Here is a 23,055-nt window from a genome sequence, read left to right as displayed (position 1 = left end):
ACGAATGATACCTAATTTGTGAAAAGGATTGCCTCTGGTGTAGAATTGGGTGACCCTTCGATTAGCGACAAATTTTTCTTTTTAAATTTTGGCGATGAAACCTCATTTTTGGTTACCATGATAGTTTTAACTTTGTTTTAGCTTCTTGATTTTTTTAAATGATAATAGATTGATGTGTACATGGACAAATTTAAGGCAGTGCGCAATGCCTAGTTTGTGCAATTCTTAGATGTTTTTTTTTTAAGTGAAAGAGATCGATGTGTACATGGGCACACAGTTTTTGCAATTCTTTGACTTCTTTTGTATAGAGGCCATTTTGAAATGGTGCCTTACTGGAACCGATCTTGGCGTCAAAAAAGAATCGCAAAAACACAAGGGCCGACCAATTGTAAACTTTTACCATTAAAATTAATAAAATTGAAAACTCTTTCTTTAGTTGTTAAAACATTCATTGTCAAATCTGTTACGATAAATAAAACTTAACTCACAGAAAACGAAACTACAGTTCATTATTCAAATGAAATAATATTCAATTTCTTACCTACTAAGTGACATTTCATTCGGCTTGCTAAAAAAAAATCAAAGAAAGAGTCACATGAATCAGGAGGAAAATGAATTATATATGCATGGTCCTGAAAACTATGCCTAACAATTATTATTAGCCAGTTTAATTGCTTTTTTAAAATTGATTTTTCTATATTTTACTTACAAAAAAAATATTCAAAACTGAAAACTGGTGATTTTGATTTGAAATTTAGCAGTATGAAAAAATAAATCGGAATATAAGACAAAACATGTTTTTTATAAATATAGAGCACTTTTTACAAGTTCTTATATATATATATATATATATATATATATGATAATTCATAATAATTATATGATGATATACACATACACATATAAATGATGCTGCAATAGTATGAAAAGCAGCAAAAACAATCTAGCTGGAGAGAGAAACAGAAAGCATATGTGATGTATCCCAAGATAAAATCGCAAGTCAGAATGATTTAGTTTTGGTGTAGCTTTACTTCCATTAATTTATTTTAAGTTACTGAAATTATTATTGAAACCTAATGTAAGTGTCTACATCATTGGTGTAATGCAAGAATCATAACACCTGGATTAATTTTAAAGTGACGCAGTTTAGATTGATTTATTTTAAGCAGTTACTATTCACATGACAGAAAAGGAGGAGAATTAAGGGACTGTTGCAGATTTAAAGTTAGAATTCTGTTTCGTATAATTATTTTCTCTCTCACATACATGCACATGTATATATATATTAAAAAATATGTAATTTAACTTTTTTGGACTGTGTCATTTCTAGATCAATCTGTATCACATAGCTTGTGTAGCAAATTCAGAGCCTGAACTCAAAATTTCAAGAACTGAAACCTTTCTCTTAATAAGCAATATAAATCGTAACCTTCTCTTGGTGAGCCTCCATATTGGATAATTGCACGTTTTTGTTCCTACCTCTGTTGCCACTAGAATGCTACCATGCTGTTTTCTTCTTATCCCAGTAATTTCAAAAATGTAAATTCTGAAGTGAATTGTGGCCACAAATGTCATTTGAAATAAAAATAAATATGTAATCTTCCTCAGCTGCTGCATTTGTTGTTCATTATAAATTCTGCATTCTACACCATCAACATTACTATGTCTTTTTCATTACATATATTTGGCATCAACTATAACTTTCTATTCCATATATATACATATATATTACATGAAATAGTGAAATTTCATTTATATTGGATGTTTATGAAGAACTACACTTCTGTACTAAAGTGCTTATTTTCTGAAAGTCAGTAGGGAAAGAGGAACAATAATAATTAAATAAAATAGTTAATAAAAAATTAAAATTCAAAGATATAAATGAAAGTATAAAAAATTAAATTCATGATGACTAGTTAAATAATAAACTAAAATACTGGACCTCATCTTATTTGGGTCTTAGGTTGGTATTACATTTTCACTGAAAAGTTAAGTTGCTCAGTTGAGCTCTATCTGCACATACACATACATATTTCTGTCTGATATATTAACCCTTTGCAGTTGTATGTCCAATCTCAGCCACCAAAGTCTTTTTACCGCTCCGGTCGTATGTCTGTTGTCAGCCACCAAAGCCTTTTTACTGTTCTGGTCGTATGTCTGCTCTCAGCCACCACAGCAAGGAACTATACGAATCGTATACTGTATGCATTCACATATCAGTTTACACTTTTCCTATACGAACCTCAATGCTTAAAGGACCTATTCATGAACCAATACGGTGCTCCATCGATTGGAGATAACGTAATCTAATCTAAACAGAAGTTGTGACCCAGCGCTCGCCATGCAAGACGTAGTGGCGAGTCAGTCGTCTTTTGAACGTAATGAAATCGACAACGTTCAACGATACCTTGTAGAATTCCAAAGAATATTTTGTAAATTGTATTTAACAGTAATTAGACATTTTCTCTTCTTAAAATATTCCAGATTAGAGGTTTGTGCAATAAATAGTTACATTTTATATACGGTGTGAGCTAGAAGGGAGAACAGGACACCTATGCCACATTTTATGTTCGTCCGAAAATTGGTGCCACAACTGGTAGGTGATTTTCGTGATGAAGCAGATTCAAAACCGGGAAGACCATCGATCTCCTATAAGGAAGAAAGATTTAATGGAAAACTGCATATATTGCAGCATTGTGGAAAGTAAAAAGTAAAGATTGTAGTGAATGTTCAAACAGGAAGATTAAGGGTGGAAGGCACCAAACCCATTATTTTTGCGATACATGCACTCGAAAACCTGGCCTGCATGTTGGAGAGTGTTTTGAAAAATATCACACGAAGGAGAATTATAAAACATAATTTTTATACAAAAACATATCACTAGATGAGTGTATTGAATAAAGATCTAAAGTTCACAAAAGAATTACTAAATCTTATTTATCCATCGTAAACTGCGTGTTATGTATCCCTGCTCTATCGATGGAAATTAATTCCGACCAGTACGATACCCATCTCCAAATTTAATCCGACCGCAAAGGGTTAAGTCTGTTATACATATTTCTATCTGAATTTAAGTTCTGAATATACAGTATAATGTACTGTTTTAAAGGATGATAGGAACAAAGATCATTCTTTTATCAGCACATCAGTAAGAAAAGGTAAAACAGTTAAAGTATTTCAGATGAAAATTGAGAGAATATTAGACACAGTATTATAGTTGAAGGAAAACTTTAACAGACTTTTCTAGGTATAAAAACAAAGAGAAAATTGAACAACTCTTTCTGGCCACATTCTCGTGCTAATATAATTCTAGTAGTCGAGCAAAATGTGATAGTAGTTCCTACAAATCAGAGAATGATAGGAGCAAAAATCATTCTTTTTTAGCACAGCAATGAAGAAAGCATCACTGTTGAGAATAGAAGTACAAAGCATCACTGTTGAGAATAGAAGGAATATTAAACATATTGTGAGAGTATGGAAGAAAAATTTAAGAGAGATATGTAGGTTTGAAAAGCAAAGAGAAAAGAGTCCAACACTTTATAACTACATTCCTCTGTGGATATAATTCTAATTGTCAAACAGAATGTGACAAGAAAAATGTCCCTTGAATCCGAAGATTGACCTGTGTGCTGAGAACAAATGTAAGGTTCTATACAAGTGGACAACTTTGGAAACCAGCGTTTGGTTATATTATTCCAAAAAGTTTGCAGGTGCTGTTCATGGAAAGTGATTGATGTTGGACATATATGATGAAGCTGCTCACTTTTAATGCTTTCAAGAACTAAATTCTACCTGTTGTCATAAATTTATTGCACTTCCTGGACAATAAGCCTTTTGACGTCTGAGTGGAGGCTTTTTTTTTTTCCTGTAAATGTCTCGACTTCCATCTAGAGATGTGTTTTTCAGAAAAAAACGGGCATGTGTACAGAAATTACATTTGATTTTTAAGGCTTACTTATTATAATAAATTTTCGAGATTATTCATTTTTTCAGAAAAAATTGTCAGCTAAAAGGTTAAATTGAGATTAAAAAACTTTGCTTATAAATTACATAAAAAAAGTGATGGAGCCCTCTTATTTTGGGCTGTGGTGCACTCCAGCTAAAATTATGATTTATATAAAAAATTAAAGAGTACTGAAGCTAGTCTCCGGTGCATTTTAAGCTTTGGTTCGGTGCAGTTTAAGCTTCTACACTAGTTAGGAATGAGAACTCTTTAGCAGTATTTTATGTTTTTAATAAATATGTAGATGTATGTAATAAAATGATGTATTAATTATTTGATATTTATTTAGTGTGTTTTTCAAAGTAACTGTATAATATAGAGGGTTTCTGCACATTTTTAGAAATTTTGATAAGAATTTTTAATAAAAGCGAGTGTTTTAAAATAAAAATTTCTAGCAGTAGATTACTATTTGAAATTAGAAACATCATCTGCTATTTTTTAATTTATTCTTTCAAAATGCTGCATGTAAACAAACTGATGATCGAAGGATATGGTTCCCCCCCCCTCTTTTTGAGGAGAAATGCTCCTTTTCCATGTGACGTTTTCAAAAACATTGTGAAATGCATGCAAGTGCAAAATGTGCAGCATCCATAAAAATGTGCAGCATTGGAAAGGGAAAAACCGCCAATCATTTCTTCTACGTGGAACGAAGACTCCTGTGGTGATGGCGATAAGGAGCGCGCCTTGCGCCCTCCGATAAGTGTGGCAACCCTAGAGGAGAAGTTTCTTACGAGTAGCGAGCAGAGCGAAACAGGCAGGCTGTCGGGCAGTGTGCGCGAAGTTCCGAAATAAAGCTTAATTTTTATTGTGCACTATGTCTCGTTAATATTTATATCAATGCAGTAGGAACATAAATCTGTGATATGGAATTCGAGTATTGGTGGTAAAAACATAACAGGAAATCTTCATACTCCAAACAAAACAAAGGTATGTGGTGTTTCTAGTGTTTTTAAGGTTAAATCGTTAGTGATAAGAGAAAAATTCGCAGATGCAGAAATCAATTGCAAAATTTAAGTACATCTATGATAACAATAAATAAAATAATAAACCAAAATTTACAACTAAAGCCAAAAAACTTAATATTCACCTGTTTTTGCCAAGTCATGTAACTAAATGCAGATCAATTTCTGGAATCCTATATAAAAACTGTTAGCTGGAGATAAACGAAAATACATCATTACCTTTGCTAAACCATGGATTTATCTAAGTGACTGCAACAAAAAGAGTGTTATCAAAAATGGAAAAAAAAAAAAAAAAAAAAGAAATGTACAAACCTTGTTCTGTTAGTGTGAATAAAGTTTCAGTAAAAGTTTTATGATTGTCACAGGATTCTCTTATAATGGGAAGTTAAAAATAAGAAGTATGGAAAAAATTTTAAAATCAACCCAACATACTATCAAAAGAAAGTTTTACATCTGATGTTTACAGAGGAAATTTATTTCTTTATCTTAATGATTTTCAAAGAATAAAACGTCTTGAAGACAAAGAAACAGATCAAAGTACCATTCCATTTCTTGAAAAAATGAAGACTGATACAGATATTGCATAGATACCTTTTCAATGTATTCCTGCAAAGTTTCCTGATGTTTCACCTATGGCTATTGTGTCTTTGGTTTCTTGAAAAGAGCTCTCTCTAAATGCAAACCCATCATGATTCATGGACTCTGAAAAGTAGTTGAAGAGGAATGGAAATCAATACCTCCAGAAATTTTACAAAAAACTTTTCTATCAAAGAAATTGCGTGCAGACTTATAGTTAGAATTTCTTTGAAAGAAATTTCTTTGGTACTGAATAAAATATATGGAAACATAAATTTTTCCTGGTACATTAATTCAACCTAAATAACCTTATCTTTCTGTATTTAAAATTTATATATGTCACTTAATGCTAATTTTCTAAATCTTAGTATGGCTATTTCTGTATATTAGAATGCCTTTGGCAATGTACATAAATAGAACATAATTCATGTAATTTTAAAATGCTACATTTGATTTTATAGGTACATGAATGATGAAGGAGTTCCCAAGTATTTACAGTATGTCAAAGATCTTTCTCGTCCTGAGAGAAATACATTACATGTCAGTTTTGAAGATGTTGGAAAATACAACCAGAGTTTAGCAACAACAATACAGGAGGAATATTATCGGTAATGAGTGTCTTTATTGTTAAAGATGCTATTATAAAAAAAAGTTTTTTGACTCATTTTTTTCCCTAACCCCAAAGTACAAAATCTTTATTATATAATTGTAGTTTTTTTCAGATTTTATTTATTAATAACTTTTAAAATGAAATTAAAAGTAATACAGTATTTGTCTAACAGAACTTGAAATTATTTATAAAGTATATGCTGTACAAAGTCCAAAATCTAGACATCCAGTTAAGGGAATAATCTACAGAATTGCCAACTCTCTCGATTTCTGACCATACTTTTGCCAACCTGATTTTTAACGTATTTCTCCCAGTTTTCTCTTATTCTTAAAATTTCTCATGATTTTCATGTAGCTTGCCTTAATACTTTGTTATTTGCCCCAAAGAAAGTGATTTTTGGCATCTGAAAACATTTGTTTTTCCTCTAGATGTATATAAAAAAAATCGTTTTGTTACTGAGATATGATGCGTTTCTGCTTTGTGTGTGAGAATCCGAAACGTGTCTGAAAACGTCAGGTTCTAGTTTCTCCAGTGAGAATCAAGTGCTGCTGCAGCAGGACTGTTTAGTCAGTTGGGAAAATGACCGACTTCGACTCTGACTCCTGGAAGACTTCGACTCTGACTCAGACTCCCTCATATATATGTATATACGAGGGTTGGAACTTTAATAGTGGCAACACAGCTGAAGAAACGCTATGCAACAAAACCAAAGAATATCGCGTATACCACACATGAACTACATACCTACCTTAACTCTCAGCAAAAAGACTCGTCCTGCCTACGTCAAGTGCATGCGTAGTGACGCGAAGAACGGATCCTTGTATTAGCTTGCGGTATAAAATAAGTGTTGTCAGGATGTTTTCAAAACAAGAACAACGATGTTGGATAAAAATTGAATGTGCCAGAGGTCGTACAGCACGACAGTGTCATCAAGGGCTTCAAGAGGCTTGCGGGGAATCTGCATTGCCTTACAGAACCGTAGCAAGATGGGTGAAAGCATTCAATGAAGGACGCCAAAACGTGGCAGACATGCTGCGGCCAGGTCGTCCGAGTGTCAGCGATGCATCCGTGCAAGCTGTTGCCACACTAATGGACAGTGATCGCCGCCAAACGATTCGTCAGCTGGCGGGACAAACAGGATTAGTGCATACGACTGTCCTGCACATTTTGAAGGAACACCTGTCCATGAAAAAAATTGCTTCACGATGGATTCGACATCAGTTGACAGAAATGCAGAAATGGCTACGATACGGTGCTGCCCGAACCCACCTAGAGCACTATGAGCGCGAAGGAGATGCTTTTTTACGCCGTATCATTACGCTGGATGAGACTTGGGCCCGATCGTACCAGCCAGAACTGAAACGCCAATCAAACGAATGGCGTCATCACGGGTCACCACGGCGTTCGAAATTTCATCAGAACCCCAGCAGTGTGAAAGTTATGGTGATTCTTGTGTACGACTGTGATGGTGTCATCCTAACGCATACCGTTCCCCCACAGCAGACCGCCACTGCGCAGTATTACTGCTCATTTTTGGAGCACAATCTCCGACCAGCTTTGAGAAAAAAACGGCAACACTTTTTGCAGAACGCTCCTCTCATTTTGCATGGCAATGCTCGGCCACATGCAGCGCAAGCTGTGACTGATTTGTTCAAGCGATGGGGCTGGGAAGTGCTTTACCATCCACCATACTCCCCAGATCTAAGCCCTTGTGACTATGACTTAATTCCTAAGATGAAGGAACCACTTCGTGGCACTCGCTTCCAAATTGTTTCTGAGATTCTTGCAACATTGGACCGGTCCATTCAAACTATCAACAAAACAGGCGCTGCTACAGGTATTCTACGACTTCCACATCGTTGGAAACGGGTTGTACACAATTATTGAAGGACTGTAAAACATGGTGACATGAATCACTTTTGTATTCCTTGTAAATAAATAGTTGCCACTACTAAAGTTCCAACCCTCGTATATATATTGAATGTTCTAAAATTCACTTAGTTCAAAAACAAGTTTTTCTAATACTTGCGCAATAGCTGCAAAGTAAGCTAATAATATTTTATTTATTAAAGAAATATTGATTATATTATCTCCTAATATAAATTTAGAAGAAGTATCAAAAAAGACGGAACCCATATGTAGGAAGTTCCGAAAATGTGTTTTAAAGTAACTTGAATGTAATTTATGAAAAAAACCATTTTACAGGGACTTGAATTTAAATCACGAATAACAAAACCTTTGCGTTTATTAATTATTGTTCATTGAACGGGAGTTGGTTTGTTCCCCTTGAAAAGTCAACTAATTTCTGATCAATAGCGATAATTACTTGTTTTTAATTTTTAATTTCTTTTTCAAAGTTTGAAATTTTGTTATTCATGATTTAAATTCATGTCACCATAAAATGTTTTTTTTTTTTTTTTTCATAAATTACATTCAAGTTACATTAAAATACGTTTTCGGAATTAAACTTCCTACATATGGGTTCCCTCATTTTTGTTACTTCTACTAAATTTATATGAGACAATATAATCAATATTTCTTTAGTATATATGTATAATTTAAATTAAATTTATTTAATTAAATTCAATTTATTCTTATGAAACAATTATATATATATATATATATATATATATATATATATATATAACATATATACATGGGTTACAGCTTATTTTTTTAATATCAAAGAAGTAATAGATGTTACAGAAAAAAATTGATGGCATAGCAAATTATTTATATTGGCATTTATTATGAAAGGAAAAACTGGCATTTACTTATTTCTAAGAAACCATATAGCTTCAGCAAGATCTTTGCGGGAGGACCATAAGTCCGATTTGATAAACTTCAGAGCTGAGAAGAGTCTTTCCACACTTACTTGAGTAGGAGGAAGTGCTATTACTGTTAGGGCTACTTCTTTTAACTTTTCAGGATAGATTTTTATAAGTTCTAAAAGAGGTGTCTTGCAAGCACAATCATATTTCTCTATTTCTTCAAAGACCGTGTAGTAATCTTGTTTGTATTTTTTCATTTTTATATCTAAAGACTCTTAGTTCTTCATTTTCATTTGCTTTGCCTTTTCAATATTATCTAAAAATATTTCTCAAAATGTAAATCACAGGAAGAGGATGATAGAGACTCAGTTGCAATGTCTGCAATCTGATTCGAATTCTCCATTTGTTCTCAGAATAATTTTTTCTTAATGAAAGTACAGAGATGTCTTTCTTTGTCTTTTTAATTTGTTCGTCATCCAAGAAAATTTGGTGTTTCGGAACCCGTCAAGATCTCATTGTCTAATAAACTAGTTTCTCTTTTCTTCATTGAAGAAATGATTCCTTCTGCAATAAACCCTCCATTTCAGAAAGAACAAACATCCCATTCTTCAATTCTTGCCTCCTGTCAATTCTTCAGATTGCAGCTTTTTTGTGGCTATATACAGTGTAGAAAGAAGAGTTTCCAATTCTGCAAGATCATTTCAGTCTTTCTGTTAGTGAAACATTAGGGTTATCTACATCTTCTAAAAAAGTTTTTAATTCTAAAAACCACTTTATCGTCAAATATGTACTTCCTTATACTTGATCAATAATTGCTCTTTTTCCTGCTCGCTTCCTAAGAATGGCATCAATTTCGGGAGTTCTTGCTGCTATTGCTGCTTACCTAAATTTACCAGTGAGATTTGTAACTAAATGAATCAGTTTAATCACTACTGGCAATCACATCCATCCTCCTCCCTTATATTTATTTATTAATATGTCAATAAAATAGAAAATACTCATTAATATATATAGTCCATAAATAAAAATAATAACTTAGCTTGTCATTAATTTTTTTTCAATTAATTTTAATTTCATTTGAAATTCAAACTGTCCAACAAAAACTGGAGTCTGAGTCGACCTGTTTTTAGTCACTCCAGCTCCAACACCTTTTACCCTCAAATCTGCCCGACTCCACAGCCTTGCGCTGCAGGTATTTTGGCATATATTAACCAATGAGCATCAAGTAAGATCGAGGTTGTTTATTTCGTTCGTCTTGCTAAAAGGAGGGGAAAATCGAAACAACTTCAACAGCTGCATAATACTGAAATATGTATGTACATATTGGTTTTCTTTAGAGAAATTATTACTTCCATTGTTAAAAATAGTCGTAAGAAAAACTAAGTGATTTCTGTGCCTGCGAGCAATTTAATTGGCAATTCTCAAAATAATAGTGTAAAATATAAGCGTAAAGCTCTCCCAAAATAAAAAAAAAATCGCTTGACAAGGGACGCATTTTCCAGTTATTATAAGTTTATCTTGTGATGAACGAATATTTATGTTTTTGTCTTTGGATCTTAACAAAGCTTTTTCCTTTTTTACTCCATTTTGCCATCATTAATTATTCGTAACACAATTCCACAGTGCTGAATTAGATTAATTCATGTTTTGCAATCAATGATTAAATCTGGTTAAAGTATTGTTTAATGATTAGGGAAACTGATTAGAGTATTTTTCTTTTATTAGAAGGTACAAGTAGTAAAACTTTTTTTTTTTTTTTTTTTAATTTAAGTATTTTTGCATTTAAGAAATAATAACTGAACTTTCAGATATTCATTAGTTACAATTTAAAGCTAATTCATTATTAAAAATATGTTTTCTTCCTACATATTTTTATTATTAAAAATCTTTTTGTTGTTGAGAAAATTCTCCTGATTTCTTAAAAAGTATCTCCTGATTTTTGAGTGTCATAGTTGAGCAAGTATGGATCTATTATCTGGACCTTCCATAAAATGTTTTTCGAAAAAGAATTTTCCTTTTTCTCATGCCTTAAATTGTTTTTTCTACTTAGCTGAGGTTTTTCTTCTCTCCCATTGAATCATCTTTCAGGTTGTTTCTGCTTTAAACTCCTGGGGGCTATTGAATATCATTTTCATTTTTTTTGGTTTTTGAATGATTGTATGTGTGGGTGGTTAGTGAAAGAGCTCTGCAAATTGTGCTTTGCTTTGATCCTACGTGATTTAATCCAGCTTATTATTTTGAGCAGTCTGTTATTAGTGTTATCTTATTAAAATTTAAGTTTTATTAAAAGAAAACTTCTCCTATTTTATTCTCCCCCCCTAAGTTTCTATCAGTCAACCAATGTATATTGGAATTTTTTATGTATTGAAATACAAGTATAAAGTAATTTTTTTTTAAAATTGATGCAGCAGGAAGATTGTCCTTAAATTCTTGGATATTAAGAAAGATTATCAATTTTTTAAAATTTGTATTTTATTACAGAATTTATAAACCTTAAAACTACTTTTCGACATAACTCACGATGCACATTAAGGCATGTGTCATATCTTGGACTAAATGCAACATACCCATTTCATCCAGCTGCTTGTAACCTGAATCAGTTCTCAACGTTTACTTTGATCTCATCATCACTTGCTAAGTGCTGGCCGGTAAGAAATTTTGTGATATGAGAAAACAAGTGGAAGTCGGATGGAGCTAAGTCAGGACTATAAAGAGAGTGGCAGAATTATTCTCAACTAAAGGAATCAAGCAGCATTGTTGTTACTCGTGTGGTATGCAATTATATGTTGTAATGTGTGAACACAATATCAGAAGTGAGTAGTCCATAAGTTTTTTCTGTATCGTGCTTTGTAACTTCTTCAGTGTCTCACGGTAAGCTGTAACATTGTTTGTTATGGCTCATTTCATCTACTCCACTAACAGAATTCCTTGACAGTCCCAAAATACAGTGCACATGATTTTTCGTGAAGAAAAAGGTGGCTTTACTTTCTTGGTTTACAGGAAACAAGTATGCCGCCAAGTGACTGTTGTTTCATTCATGTTTATTGCCTGTGACAATGCTTTTCAAAATATCATTTCCTTCTGTCGCATAACGCTTTTCCATTTTTGAATGTCCATTAGTGTTTTCGGTGCCTATCGTAAGCACAGTTTTTGTAGTGCAAATGTTCAATCACAGTTTCATGTAATAAAGATCATAAAATGTTTGCAAATGCATTTACAAATCAGAAATCATGAATTGCCTATTGAAACAAACCTTTTTTGTTAATGCAGCCCATGTCGATGCGGCTCCCTCGTCAGGGACAATTTTTCTTCCTTCATTAAACATCCTAACCCACTTTTGCACCAGACCTTCACTCATTGTGTTCTCTCTATAAATCTCACTTATCTGATAATAAATTTCTTGCATTCAAAAACTTGATAATGGCTGTTATTTCACAGCTGTCAGGCCGATCGATTCTTTCAAACATAATTACCGACAAACAATGACTTCAGACATTAAGCTAACAAAATGGCTAGGCTAATTCATTCTTGAGTTGAATGATGTAACTATGTGTGTACTTTTGTTCCTTCTTTATACCCAATCCTGTCAGATGGGTGTAAGGTATGCATAAAACAATACTAACTTTTTGGATCAGCTTAATATTATGTGCAACTTAGCAAGATCAAGAAATTACAAGTCCACAAATATTTTTAAAAATGCTTCCATAGACATTGGCAAAGAAGTATTAAATTAAGGAAAATTATTAATACTGTAAGATCAGCTGGCCTTAGAATTTTTATCTGACATTTATATCCATTACATCACTGGTTTTCAAACTGTAGCATATTACAATATTTTTAGTGGTACAATTTTTACAGAAAAAAATTAAATGAATGTTCAAAATGAGTGTAAAATTGCACCCCTTTGAACATTTTTTTAAAATCTTTATTATTCAGAAACATATATTTTTCAAGTTTTTGACTTTTACGACTTTAGCTTTAATGTTGAAATGACGACTTTTCTAAGAGCTTCGAACAATTTTCCAACATTACGATTTTCAAGAATTGTGGTGACACTCCAGTATACTTATTTATATTTTATTGTTATGTAAAAGTTTGATTTACAAATATAATTAAATATAAATTTAAAGGGTTGTATTCTTTGATTATATACACTCCATTTAGGATGCATTGATTTTTAATGGCAAAATGCTTTTATGGTGGTACATATATTTTTGTTTCATATTTATGTGGTACAAAATTTGAAAAGTTTGAGAACCCCTGCACTATATGTATCTTTTTTTTTTTTTTTTTTAGTTATTAATTAATACAGAGATTCACAACCAGGAAAATAAAAATACTTTATTCTATTTAAAAAATGCATGATTAGTTAATATCGTCTCTTGCCGTGGTTATATTCTGTCTTTCACGTTTTCATTATTACAAATGTTTTAAAATGGTCATGATATCATCTGGCGGTAAACTGTGAAAATTGCTAACAGATCTAACCTTTTTTTTTGATATCAAACAATGTGACTAGGTCTACTTGAGTGTCAAACCTTATGAACTCTTGCACAGCCATGCAGATGAACACAACAGGAAAAGGGTATAAAAGCTCTTTTGCTTTATCACAAATAAGTAACAAATGGCATGGTCATATGTGCATACAACTAAGTTACTATCCACTTGCAATGAGAACTTAAATGGTAACAAATTAAAAAGGTAAAGAGGTAGTGCTAGATTGCACAATTTAATTTAAACTAGCAAGTTGACTGCTACACCGGCGATATACTAACTAGATGGTCAGAATGCTTAGCCGGTACTGAGATTAACATCTGGAGAACAAAACAACAAACGTGCGCTTTACTAGCAAAATTACGCTTTGTCTAACCTTTTTGTTTGAACCGTTTAAGTACTCTGGTTCACCTATTTAATTTATAGTGACTGGAAATATCCCATATCCAGAATTGCCTAGTAATTGTAGATCTTGGACTTTGTATCGTATTATCAAAAATACATTTACATATAAGTTTAGGCCATTAGTTTGTTCTTGAAATGACTGAAATAAGTTATTAATTCTAATATAATAATGACTTTTATTTTTTTCCTTCACAGTGTATATCCATATTTAGGTAGAGCCATTTCAAATTTTATGGCTGATAAAACAGTATATGTAACTGAAAAAGAGCTATATATTGGATTCTGTGATATTCCTACAAGACATAAGTAAGTGTTGAATTTCTTAAAACTCAAGTTTCTGATGGCATTCTATAGAATTGTAGATAGTGGAATGAAGTATATTTGTGTATGATTTATCTGAAGAAGTTTAAATGTAAGTGTATTTATAAAATAAGACTAATATTGTTTTAATATTATTTTTTCATCTTTCATTACTGAGCTTAGATTGAATTCTGAAATGCATAGATCATGAATGAGCATAATTAAAATTTTATTATTATTATGATATATTCAGATACAGTACGAAGTCCGTAATCCAGACGTCCATTATCCGAAATGATCTATAATCTGGAACTCAAAACCACAAACTTTTTTTATTTGTATGCGTTTACGCATGCGCGTAATGCATTTATGCATGCACGTAATGCGTTTATGCATGCACGTTCATTGTATAACAGATGGTATAAGCTAGGCTAAAATTATTGTTACTGATTCTAAGGCATTTCAGTTAATGTTGCAGATTGTGCTGTTCCGTAATCTTCTAATTGGATCCGGCTTATTATTTTTTGCAGACTGTTAGAGCAATTTAAAAAGAAATCTTTCTTAACTTTTCAGAGAAAACTTTCTAAGTGTGACAAAACTTAAGAGTAAATAGTGACAACGTAGTCTCTTTCTCAAGCTTGAAATTTCGATCAAGTCAAGAAGAGTTTCCAATTCTGGAGCCGCCAAAGGATCTACAAAGCGAAAGCATGCTTCGATGTACCTTTTCCGATAGCGAAGAAACTGACAGAGAGGTTATTGAAAACGAAAAAATTTCGATTGACAAGTTAGTCGGTATTCTCGACATAGCAATTACAGAGCTTGAACAGTGGAACTTTGTAACTGAACAAGAGATAAGTCTGTTTATGAAATTAAAGAGAAAGTATTAGCACAAAAAGCGAAGCAACTTAAACAACTTACATTGAAAGAAATGTTTAATAAAGTAAACAAATAAATATTAAGCTCTTTTTTTTTTTTTTTTTTTTTTTTGTAAATTTTGATACTCTTTAAATCATAATTGCTTTTTATTTAATAAATTACAGTTTCATATTTTTAATTGTATAATTTCTGCATGCCATTTTACCAGATTTAAATTGATTATCTATAATCCGGAATCGTCGAAGTCCCGACGAGTCCGGCTTACGGACTTTGTACTGTATTAAAATTTCCAGGTAACAGTCAGTTGGGGGGTACAGGTATTGGCTAATTGTTTCTTGTACTGATATAGTTATGTTACTAAAATTAAGGAAAAAGATGTATTTTGTATTTTTTTTAAATTTCGTATTTATTTCAGAATCCGTGAGCTAACTGCATCAAAGATAGGGACTCTTTTACGAATCAGCGGACAAGTAGTTAGAACACACCCAGTGCATCCAGAGCTTGTTAGTGGAACATTCATATGTTTAGACTGCCAGACAGTTATTAAGGATGTGGAACAGCAGTTTCGCTATACTTTGGTATGCATTTTATATGATCTGGAATATTGTAATTTACTAGAAAAAAGTATTATAGAATGCTTTCATAATGGCTGTAAAATCTTTTTTTTTAAGTTTTGGCTGGTGCAAAATTGTTACGAAATATTGGGTTTTAATGAAAGTTTCTCACCACCGCAGATATCGTCTGCGCAAACAGTTCGCATTGCCGTGTTTAATCATATTTTGTGAAATTATTTTGGGCATTTGAAAGAAAGAGACTTGCTTTAGAATACGATGTGAAATTTGTAAAAAAATATCTTTATCATTAAGTACATGGTGTCTGAAATGGAACTACCTTGCTACCAGATTAGAATCATCATTTACTTTCAGTTCTGTTGCAAAAAGTCAGCTACAGAATGTCACCAAATCATAAAACAGTCTTAGGAACTAATGTTGTATCACATGAAGTTTTGGTACTGAAAGTTCAAAAACAAGGATTATGACATTCAAGAAGCAAAGCACTGTGACTGCCCTACTGATGTTGATGAGGCCCGGCTGCAAGAACTTGTGAATAAAAGATCAGTATGCAACCTTGAGAGCTTGCTAAGGAGTTAGACATTAGTACCATGTCTATTAGTTGCATTTAGCATTGCGTAAACTTGACATTCAAGTTCAGTCACTGCGTACCATATGAGCTGACTCAAGTAGATAAGGACAGACATATTCAGGCCTGCACTAATCTGCTCAAATACCAGCGCAAGGACAAAATTCTGGACTGGATCCTTGCTTGTGATGAAAAGTGGGTTTACACCAGCAACATGGGGCAAAAAGGGGGTTGATCTGTACCCAGTGAGCCCATCGGCAGTGTCCCAAAATGCAATTTGACCGACAAAAAGGTCATGCTTTGTATCTGGTGGAATAGCCGTGATGATAAAGGGTATTTGGGAAAAGGTAAAGCTCCCGACAGTAAGGTGTACAGCAAGATGCCTAGTCCATATTGATGCTGCTATCAAGGAAAAAGGTCACTCTGAGTTCTGCCACAGAAAGGTGTTCCATCAAGATAATGCAAGACTGCATTTGTCTGCATTCACTGGCTGGACTCTGTATAGACTCAATGGGATCTTTTGCCACACTCACCTTACATCCGACAATAACTTCTTTAGACTTCTACTTTTTTTCACACCTGCAGCTACTTCTTGTTTGTGCTGTCTTCTATTCTGTGTAGGACAACCAAAATGAGGTTGATTTGTTTTTGGACTTGTAGCAACCAAGGGGACTTGCTGTTTCTGGGCCGAAGGCTTTAAAAAAATGCCAAAACATTTGCAGAAAATCATAGATTTAAGTGGTGATTATTACCGTCACCAAAGATACTGCTTTCCTCCTCCCAACTATTAAGAGCATTTTCTGGTGGAAAACTTTCGTTAAAACCAGATATTTTAAATTGTTTGAAAAAATATGTGCATTATAAATATGAGTAAATATTTAGAAATGGTTTATTTTCTTTAGCCCACAATTTGTCGAAATGAAGTTTGTAATAACAGAAGTCGTTTTCAACTTGATGTGAGTAAATCTCGTTTCGTTGATTTCCAAAGAGTGAGAATACAAGAAACTCAAGCAGAGCTGCCTAGAGGTAGCATACCTAGAAGGTATTTATTTTCTTTTAACCATTTCTTTTTTCTTCCCAAGGTTCCTACTTGACTGTAATGTCATGGAAATTGAGCTGAAATATAAACCTTTTCCAAAAACGATAGGAATTTAAGAAAAGGAAGAAAGAAAAGAATGGCAGATTAATTCCTTCAAATGAAAAATACTTTAAATATTTTAAATCATATTTTAAATGATACACAATAAAAGAATTCATTTCTAAAAATAAAACAGTTGAAAGTTTGTTATAATCATTGTTTTTCTTGTAAACATCTTATATTTTGTATGATTTTAATGAACTATTATAATTTTTTTTTGTTAGAAGTGTTACTGTTCTTCAAAATATTGTAATTTAAATGTCACCACATAATGTGGGTGTGCATTATAGTTAATAACTATATTGATAAAATACTTTGTTTCTTATGTATTTTCTCATCAATCATTGTCGACATTCAAAATATGTCATCAGATAATGTCACTTAACCTCAATGACATGAACATATGATGTCAAAACCAGGGCTGTGGAGTTGGAATCAGAGTCGGGCAGAGGTTGGGGTAAAAGGAGCCGGAGCTGGAGTTGCTAAAAACAGGTCGACTCCAACTCCAGTTTTTGTTGGACAGTTTGAATTTGAAATGAAATTAAAATGAGTTGAAAAAAATTAATGACAAGCTGAGATATTATTTTTATTTATGAACTATATACATTAATAAATAGTTATTTTCTATTTTATTAACATATTAATAAATGAATATAAGGGAGAAGGATGGATGTGATATTTGCCATTAGTTATTAAACTGATTCATTTAGTTACAAATCTCGCTGGTAAATTTAGGTAAGCAGCAATAGCAGCAAGAACTCCATTCTTAGGAAATGAGCAGAAAAAGGAGCAATTATTGATCAAGCAACGCGATAAGGGAGTACATATTTGATGATAAAGAGGTTTTTAGAAGATGTAGATAACCCTAATGTTTCACTAACAGAAAGACTGTGGAATGATTTTGCAGATTTGGAAACTCTTCTTTAAACACTGTATATAGCCACAAAAAAGCTGCAATCTGAAGAATTAACAGGAGGCGAAAATGGAAGAGTGGGATGTTTGTTCTTTCTGAAATGGAAGGTTTATTGCAGAAGGAACCATTTCTTCAATTAAGAAAAGAGAAACTACGAGGGCTATCCAAAAAGTAGATTACGTTTTGGAATAAAAAAATAAACAAAGTATAGGAAACAAATTTTATTATATACAGATGATAGCCACACTCAAATACTACTTTTCTACATAGTCACCATACAAATTAAGGCATTTATCGTAGCAATGTACGAGCTTGGAAATTCCTTCGTCGAAAAATTCCGCCGCCTGCGCCTTCAACCACTTCGTTACCTCTTCTTGCCTTCCATCTTGCACAAAACTTGTGGTAACCAAGCTTTTCGCTGATGATTTCGTGCAACAAACTTCGCGAAATTTGTGGAAAACTCAAAGAAAGTTCCGTTATTGTGAAATTTCGATTTTCACAGACTTTAGCATCGACTTTTTCGAGAAGTTCGGCGGTCACTATGCTGGGTCTCCCACTTCGATCTTCGTCGTGAACATTGGTTCGGCCATTTTGAAATCTTATGACCCACTGACGCACTCCACCTTCAGTGATAATGTTGTCCCCATACACTTCACGAAGCTGCTGATAGATTTCTATCGGTTTACAGTTTTTTGCAGTCAGAAACCTTATTACTGAGCGTACCTCGCAGCTCGCGGGATTTTCAATTAACGCAGACATTTCAAACCGTCACAGTATCTGAACGGAGCACAGCACGAACCTCTCACTAGCACGGCTAGATGCAGACTGAGCTGCGCAACGCTCTGACCCCAAGATGGCCGCGCTAGCCCCGCCCCTAGCGAACACAGACGGAAACGTAATCTACTTCCTGGATGGCCCTCGTAGTTTGCTAGACAATGAGAGCTGGATTCAATATGTGTAGATCTGAAACACTGAATTTTCTAGGATGATGAACAAATTAAAAAAGCTAAGAAAGACATCTATGAACTTTCATTAAGAAAGAAATTATTCTCAGAACAAATAGACTAAGAGTCTACTAAGAGTCTTTAGATATAAAAATGAAAAAATATAAACAAGATTTCTACATGGTCTTTGAAGAAGTAGAGAAATATGATTGAGCTTGCAAGACACCTCTTTTAGAACTTATAAAAATCTATCCTGAAAAGTTAAAAGAAGTAAGCTCTAACAGTAACAGCTCTTCCTCCTACTCAAGTAAGTGTGGAAAGACTCTTCTCAGCTCTGAAGGTTATCAAATCAGATCTATGGCCCTCCAACAAAGATCTTGCTGAAGCTATACTGTTTCTTAGAAATAACTAATGCCAGTTTTTCCACTTCATAATAAATGCTAATTAATATAAATAATTTGCTATGCCATCATTTTTTTTTTTTTTCTATAGCATCTATTACGTTTTTTATATTAAAAAAATAAGCTGTAACCCATGTGTGTATGTTTATATATATATATATATACGAGGAAGTCGGTCATTTTCCCTACTGACTGCACAGGCTTGGTCAAAACACTCAGATACTCCCCTTGCTTTTGCATAATACCCACTAGTTTCTTAAACAGTGTAAAATCTGAGAACTATTTATAAACTTAAAAGGATAATAATAAAACCCTCAATATTTATTTATGCTAGTAAGCAGAGATATTTTTAGCACCTCTGAGAGCGTATTTCACGCATTGAAAATCGGAAATACGCCTAAAAAAACTAGCGAGACGTATTTTCACGTATTGAATTTTTAACAAAGGTTTAGCTTAAAATATGCATAGCGCCCCATCGAAATCAACAAATATATATTTTTTTTTCTACTCAAAACACCACCGACACATTTTCGCCTGACTTTCCGCGACAAAGAATATAGGCGCGGCGCCGTGCTGACTCAGCGATCACGGCCAGAGCGTAGAAGAAAGAAGCTGACTAATGAAACTGAAGTTTCATTGTATATTTACGAGCACTGATTTCGTCATGCATTCCATGGTCCTGAATGGTATATTTACGAGCACCAATTTCGTCACGCATTCCATGGTACTGAATGGTCATTCGAATAGTAGAATTGGTTATCGACACATGTGTTTTGGGAGTTCGGTGAAATTTCACATTACGAGCTGGAAAAATCTTTTGCACTCTTTTCAGAAAATTGAAAGCGAAGTAAAAGCATATATAAAGGTAATTAAGTTTTTTCTAATTTTTCTAGCATGATTTCTAATATGCCTTTAAATTATTTTTATGTGTATAGTGTTTGCATTTTTAATTTTTTCATTATTCTGCGCTAGTCAGGAAAAAAGTCGAAATTTTATCGAGAACTACCAGTACAAAAATAAAATTTTAATTCCAATCTTCTTTTTAAAAAATCATGATCTTCACCAGTCTTATAGTGCAAATCTGGGTGTTTTATTGCTATTTCGTTAAGAAAATAGCAATTTTATCATATTTTTCGGTACAAAAATTGGAATCGCATCGATAATTGTCTGCTGTGATAAAAAGACATCTCCTTGCGATCTTCTAGTGTGCAAATCGGGACTTAATGTTCTGGTTATATGAAATTAATTCGTCTAAGAGTCACCCTATGCGAAAATCGATATTTAGCTGACATCTATCTATTCAAAATTAATATTTTGCATAAATTTTGAGATTTTTACCGATTTTTGGGCAAAAATAAGTATTTTTTCAGATTGTACAAACCCTGCTGTAAATACTCTTGTTTTCTTGAAATATTCTGTAGGAGAAGTTTAATTTTTATTATTATTATTATTTTAATTTGATGACGCGAGATCACCTAACTCATTACGATTTTAACTAAAAGTCACCCTTAAAACGATTGTAATTTGTATTCACGCTTATAAGATAAATTCCTTTCATATAAAAATTAATATTTTAAGCAAGATTAAGATCGCATATGGAGAAAATTTTAAATTTAAGAAATTCCATACAGTCTACAAAACGAAACGAAAGTTTCTACAAGTGATCAGCTTTTAGGAGAAGCACATCAAACATATTTTTTAGTTTCTAACTAACTATTTTTTTTAAACTGTTTCATTCAATAGGGTGGTCCCCTTGAGACTGAAGCAATTCCAGGAGAAAAATTAATTTCAATATTTAAATATGAGTTCTAAATCCATCAAGAAGTTTTTTATAAAAAAGCCGTCAAGCCAAGTATCGACCAGCTCGGAACCATCAGCTAAGAAACCAAAGATTGATGAACAACCAGAAGAAACTACTTCTAAACATGATAAGTTTTTGAGTAAGGGGCTTAAAGAATTTCCTTGGGTCCTCTTCAATAAAGAGCAAAATAAAATGTTTTGTAAAACATGTCAATCTGCCAATATGAAGAATGGCATGGGTGTGATGGGTTCGTCATGTTTCCAAAGAAGTACTCTGTGTCGCCACGAGAAAAACTACAGAACACATTCTTTCTTTAACCCTCTCAGCATTAAGGCCAGAAAATTCCGTACAGAAGGTTGCCTTCCACATTCATTATACATGAAAATTTCTGCTAGCTTTTAATGTATCTGATTTCAGTTTGGATGTATATTGGAAGAAAAGGAATCAAGGTACAAAATGAAAGAGTCATTTTTTAATTAAAATCAAGAAAATATCACTTATTCATGACATTTTGAGGAACTTTGAAATTTCAAGGCTAAACCCATAATGCTCAGAAGGTTAAATGCCAGGAAAGATGCCAAAGCTCTTGAAAATATCATCGAAAAGGAAAAATCTACAGCAACAGATGGCAATTCGGCAGTATTCAAGACTGTTTACACTATTGGAAAAGAACTTACTTTAACGAAATTTAAGCTTTAATAATACTTATGAAATCCTGTGGAAATGAGACTGGGAAAGAGACTCACTTGAATTTATCTCAAAATTCAGTTACAGACATAATTAAAGCTATTTCGGAAGTATTAGAATCAAATTTGGATGAGGATGTTTCACAAAGCCTCTACATTTTTTTAATCATAAATGAGTCAACAGATATTTCAGTTGACCATAAGTTAATTGTATATGTGAAATATTTGAAAAACAATGAAGGTCAGAACAGTCTTTGGGCAAATTTAAAACTATCGGGTGAATGCAATGCAGAAGACTGAAAAAAATAATAATAAAGTTTCTCAACAACAACAAAAAAAAAAAAAAAGTACCGCTATCAAAAGTTGTTGGCCTGTCAACAGATTGTGCTGCTCTTATGATGGGAAAAAACAAGGTACTTGGCATTTCAGGATATGATACCTGGTTTGTTACACTATCATTGCATAGCTCACCGTTTAGCTTTAGCTGTTTCCCAAGCTGCTGATGGAATATCCCTGTTTCAAAGCTGCCAGAGAATTTTAGGTTCATTGTATGCTTATTTTCACACGTCCAATATTAGGACTGAAAAGCTGAAATTGATGCAAGATGTGTTAAATGAGCCAAACATAACTCTCAAAGACATAACTGTTCGGTGGTTGTCACTTGCGAATGCAGTTGATGCATGTCATATCAGATATGATCCTTTCCCTGACAGACATCATTGCAAACAGAAAAACAAGCAGTTCTATGGACAAGGGCTCAGGACTACTTAAACAATGCTCACAATTTTCATTTGCAGCCACCTTGTCATTTCTGAGAGATTTGTTACTGATTATGAACAAAGTCAGAGTGTTTTTATGCACACTACAGAGAATTCAAATTTAAACAGTTTGCCAATTTGTTCTCATCAAGTTTAGATGGTGAACTCTTATATTCAGGATTTACAGCCCTGACACAAATAGCTGACTATACCTTTATCAACGGCTGCTTGTGAAAGAGAATTTTCTACTCAAACTAGGATCAAATCAAATAGGAGA

At 33.1% G+C, this 23,055-nt stretch overlaps 1 protein-coding gene across 1 annotated transcript in view; it reads left to right on the top strand.

Annotated features, from left to right (window-relative positions):
* The window catches only part of Mcm6 (minichromosome maintenance 6), a 68,840-nt gene that overhangs the window by 430 nt on the left and 45,355 nt on the right, over window positions 1-23,055 (top strand). The window contains exons 2-5 of the mRNA XM_035368913.2: window positions 6,003-6,149; window positions 14,017-14,127; window positions 15,413-15,575; window positions 17,040-17,179. Coding sequence (XP_035224804.1) covers window positions 6,003-6,149; window positions 14,017-14,127; window positions 15,413-15,575; window positions 17,040-17,179 — 561 coding nt within the window. The remainder of the gene's footprint in view (window positions 1-6,002; window positions 6,150-14,016; window positions 14,128-15,412; window positions 15,576-17,039; window positions 17,180-23,055) is intronic.

This window comes from Stegodyphus dumicola, chromosome 4, assembly GCF_044657685.1.
Source record: "Stegodyphus dumicola isolate Sdum_Otavi_A_Nest chromosome 4, ASM4465768v1".
Classification (NCBI taxonomy): Eukaryota; Metazoa; Arthropoda; class Arachnida; order Araneae; family Eresidae; genus Stegodyphus; species Stegodyphus dumicola.
This window is presented reverse-complemented; position numbering and strand designations above follow the sequence as displayed.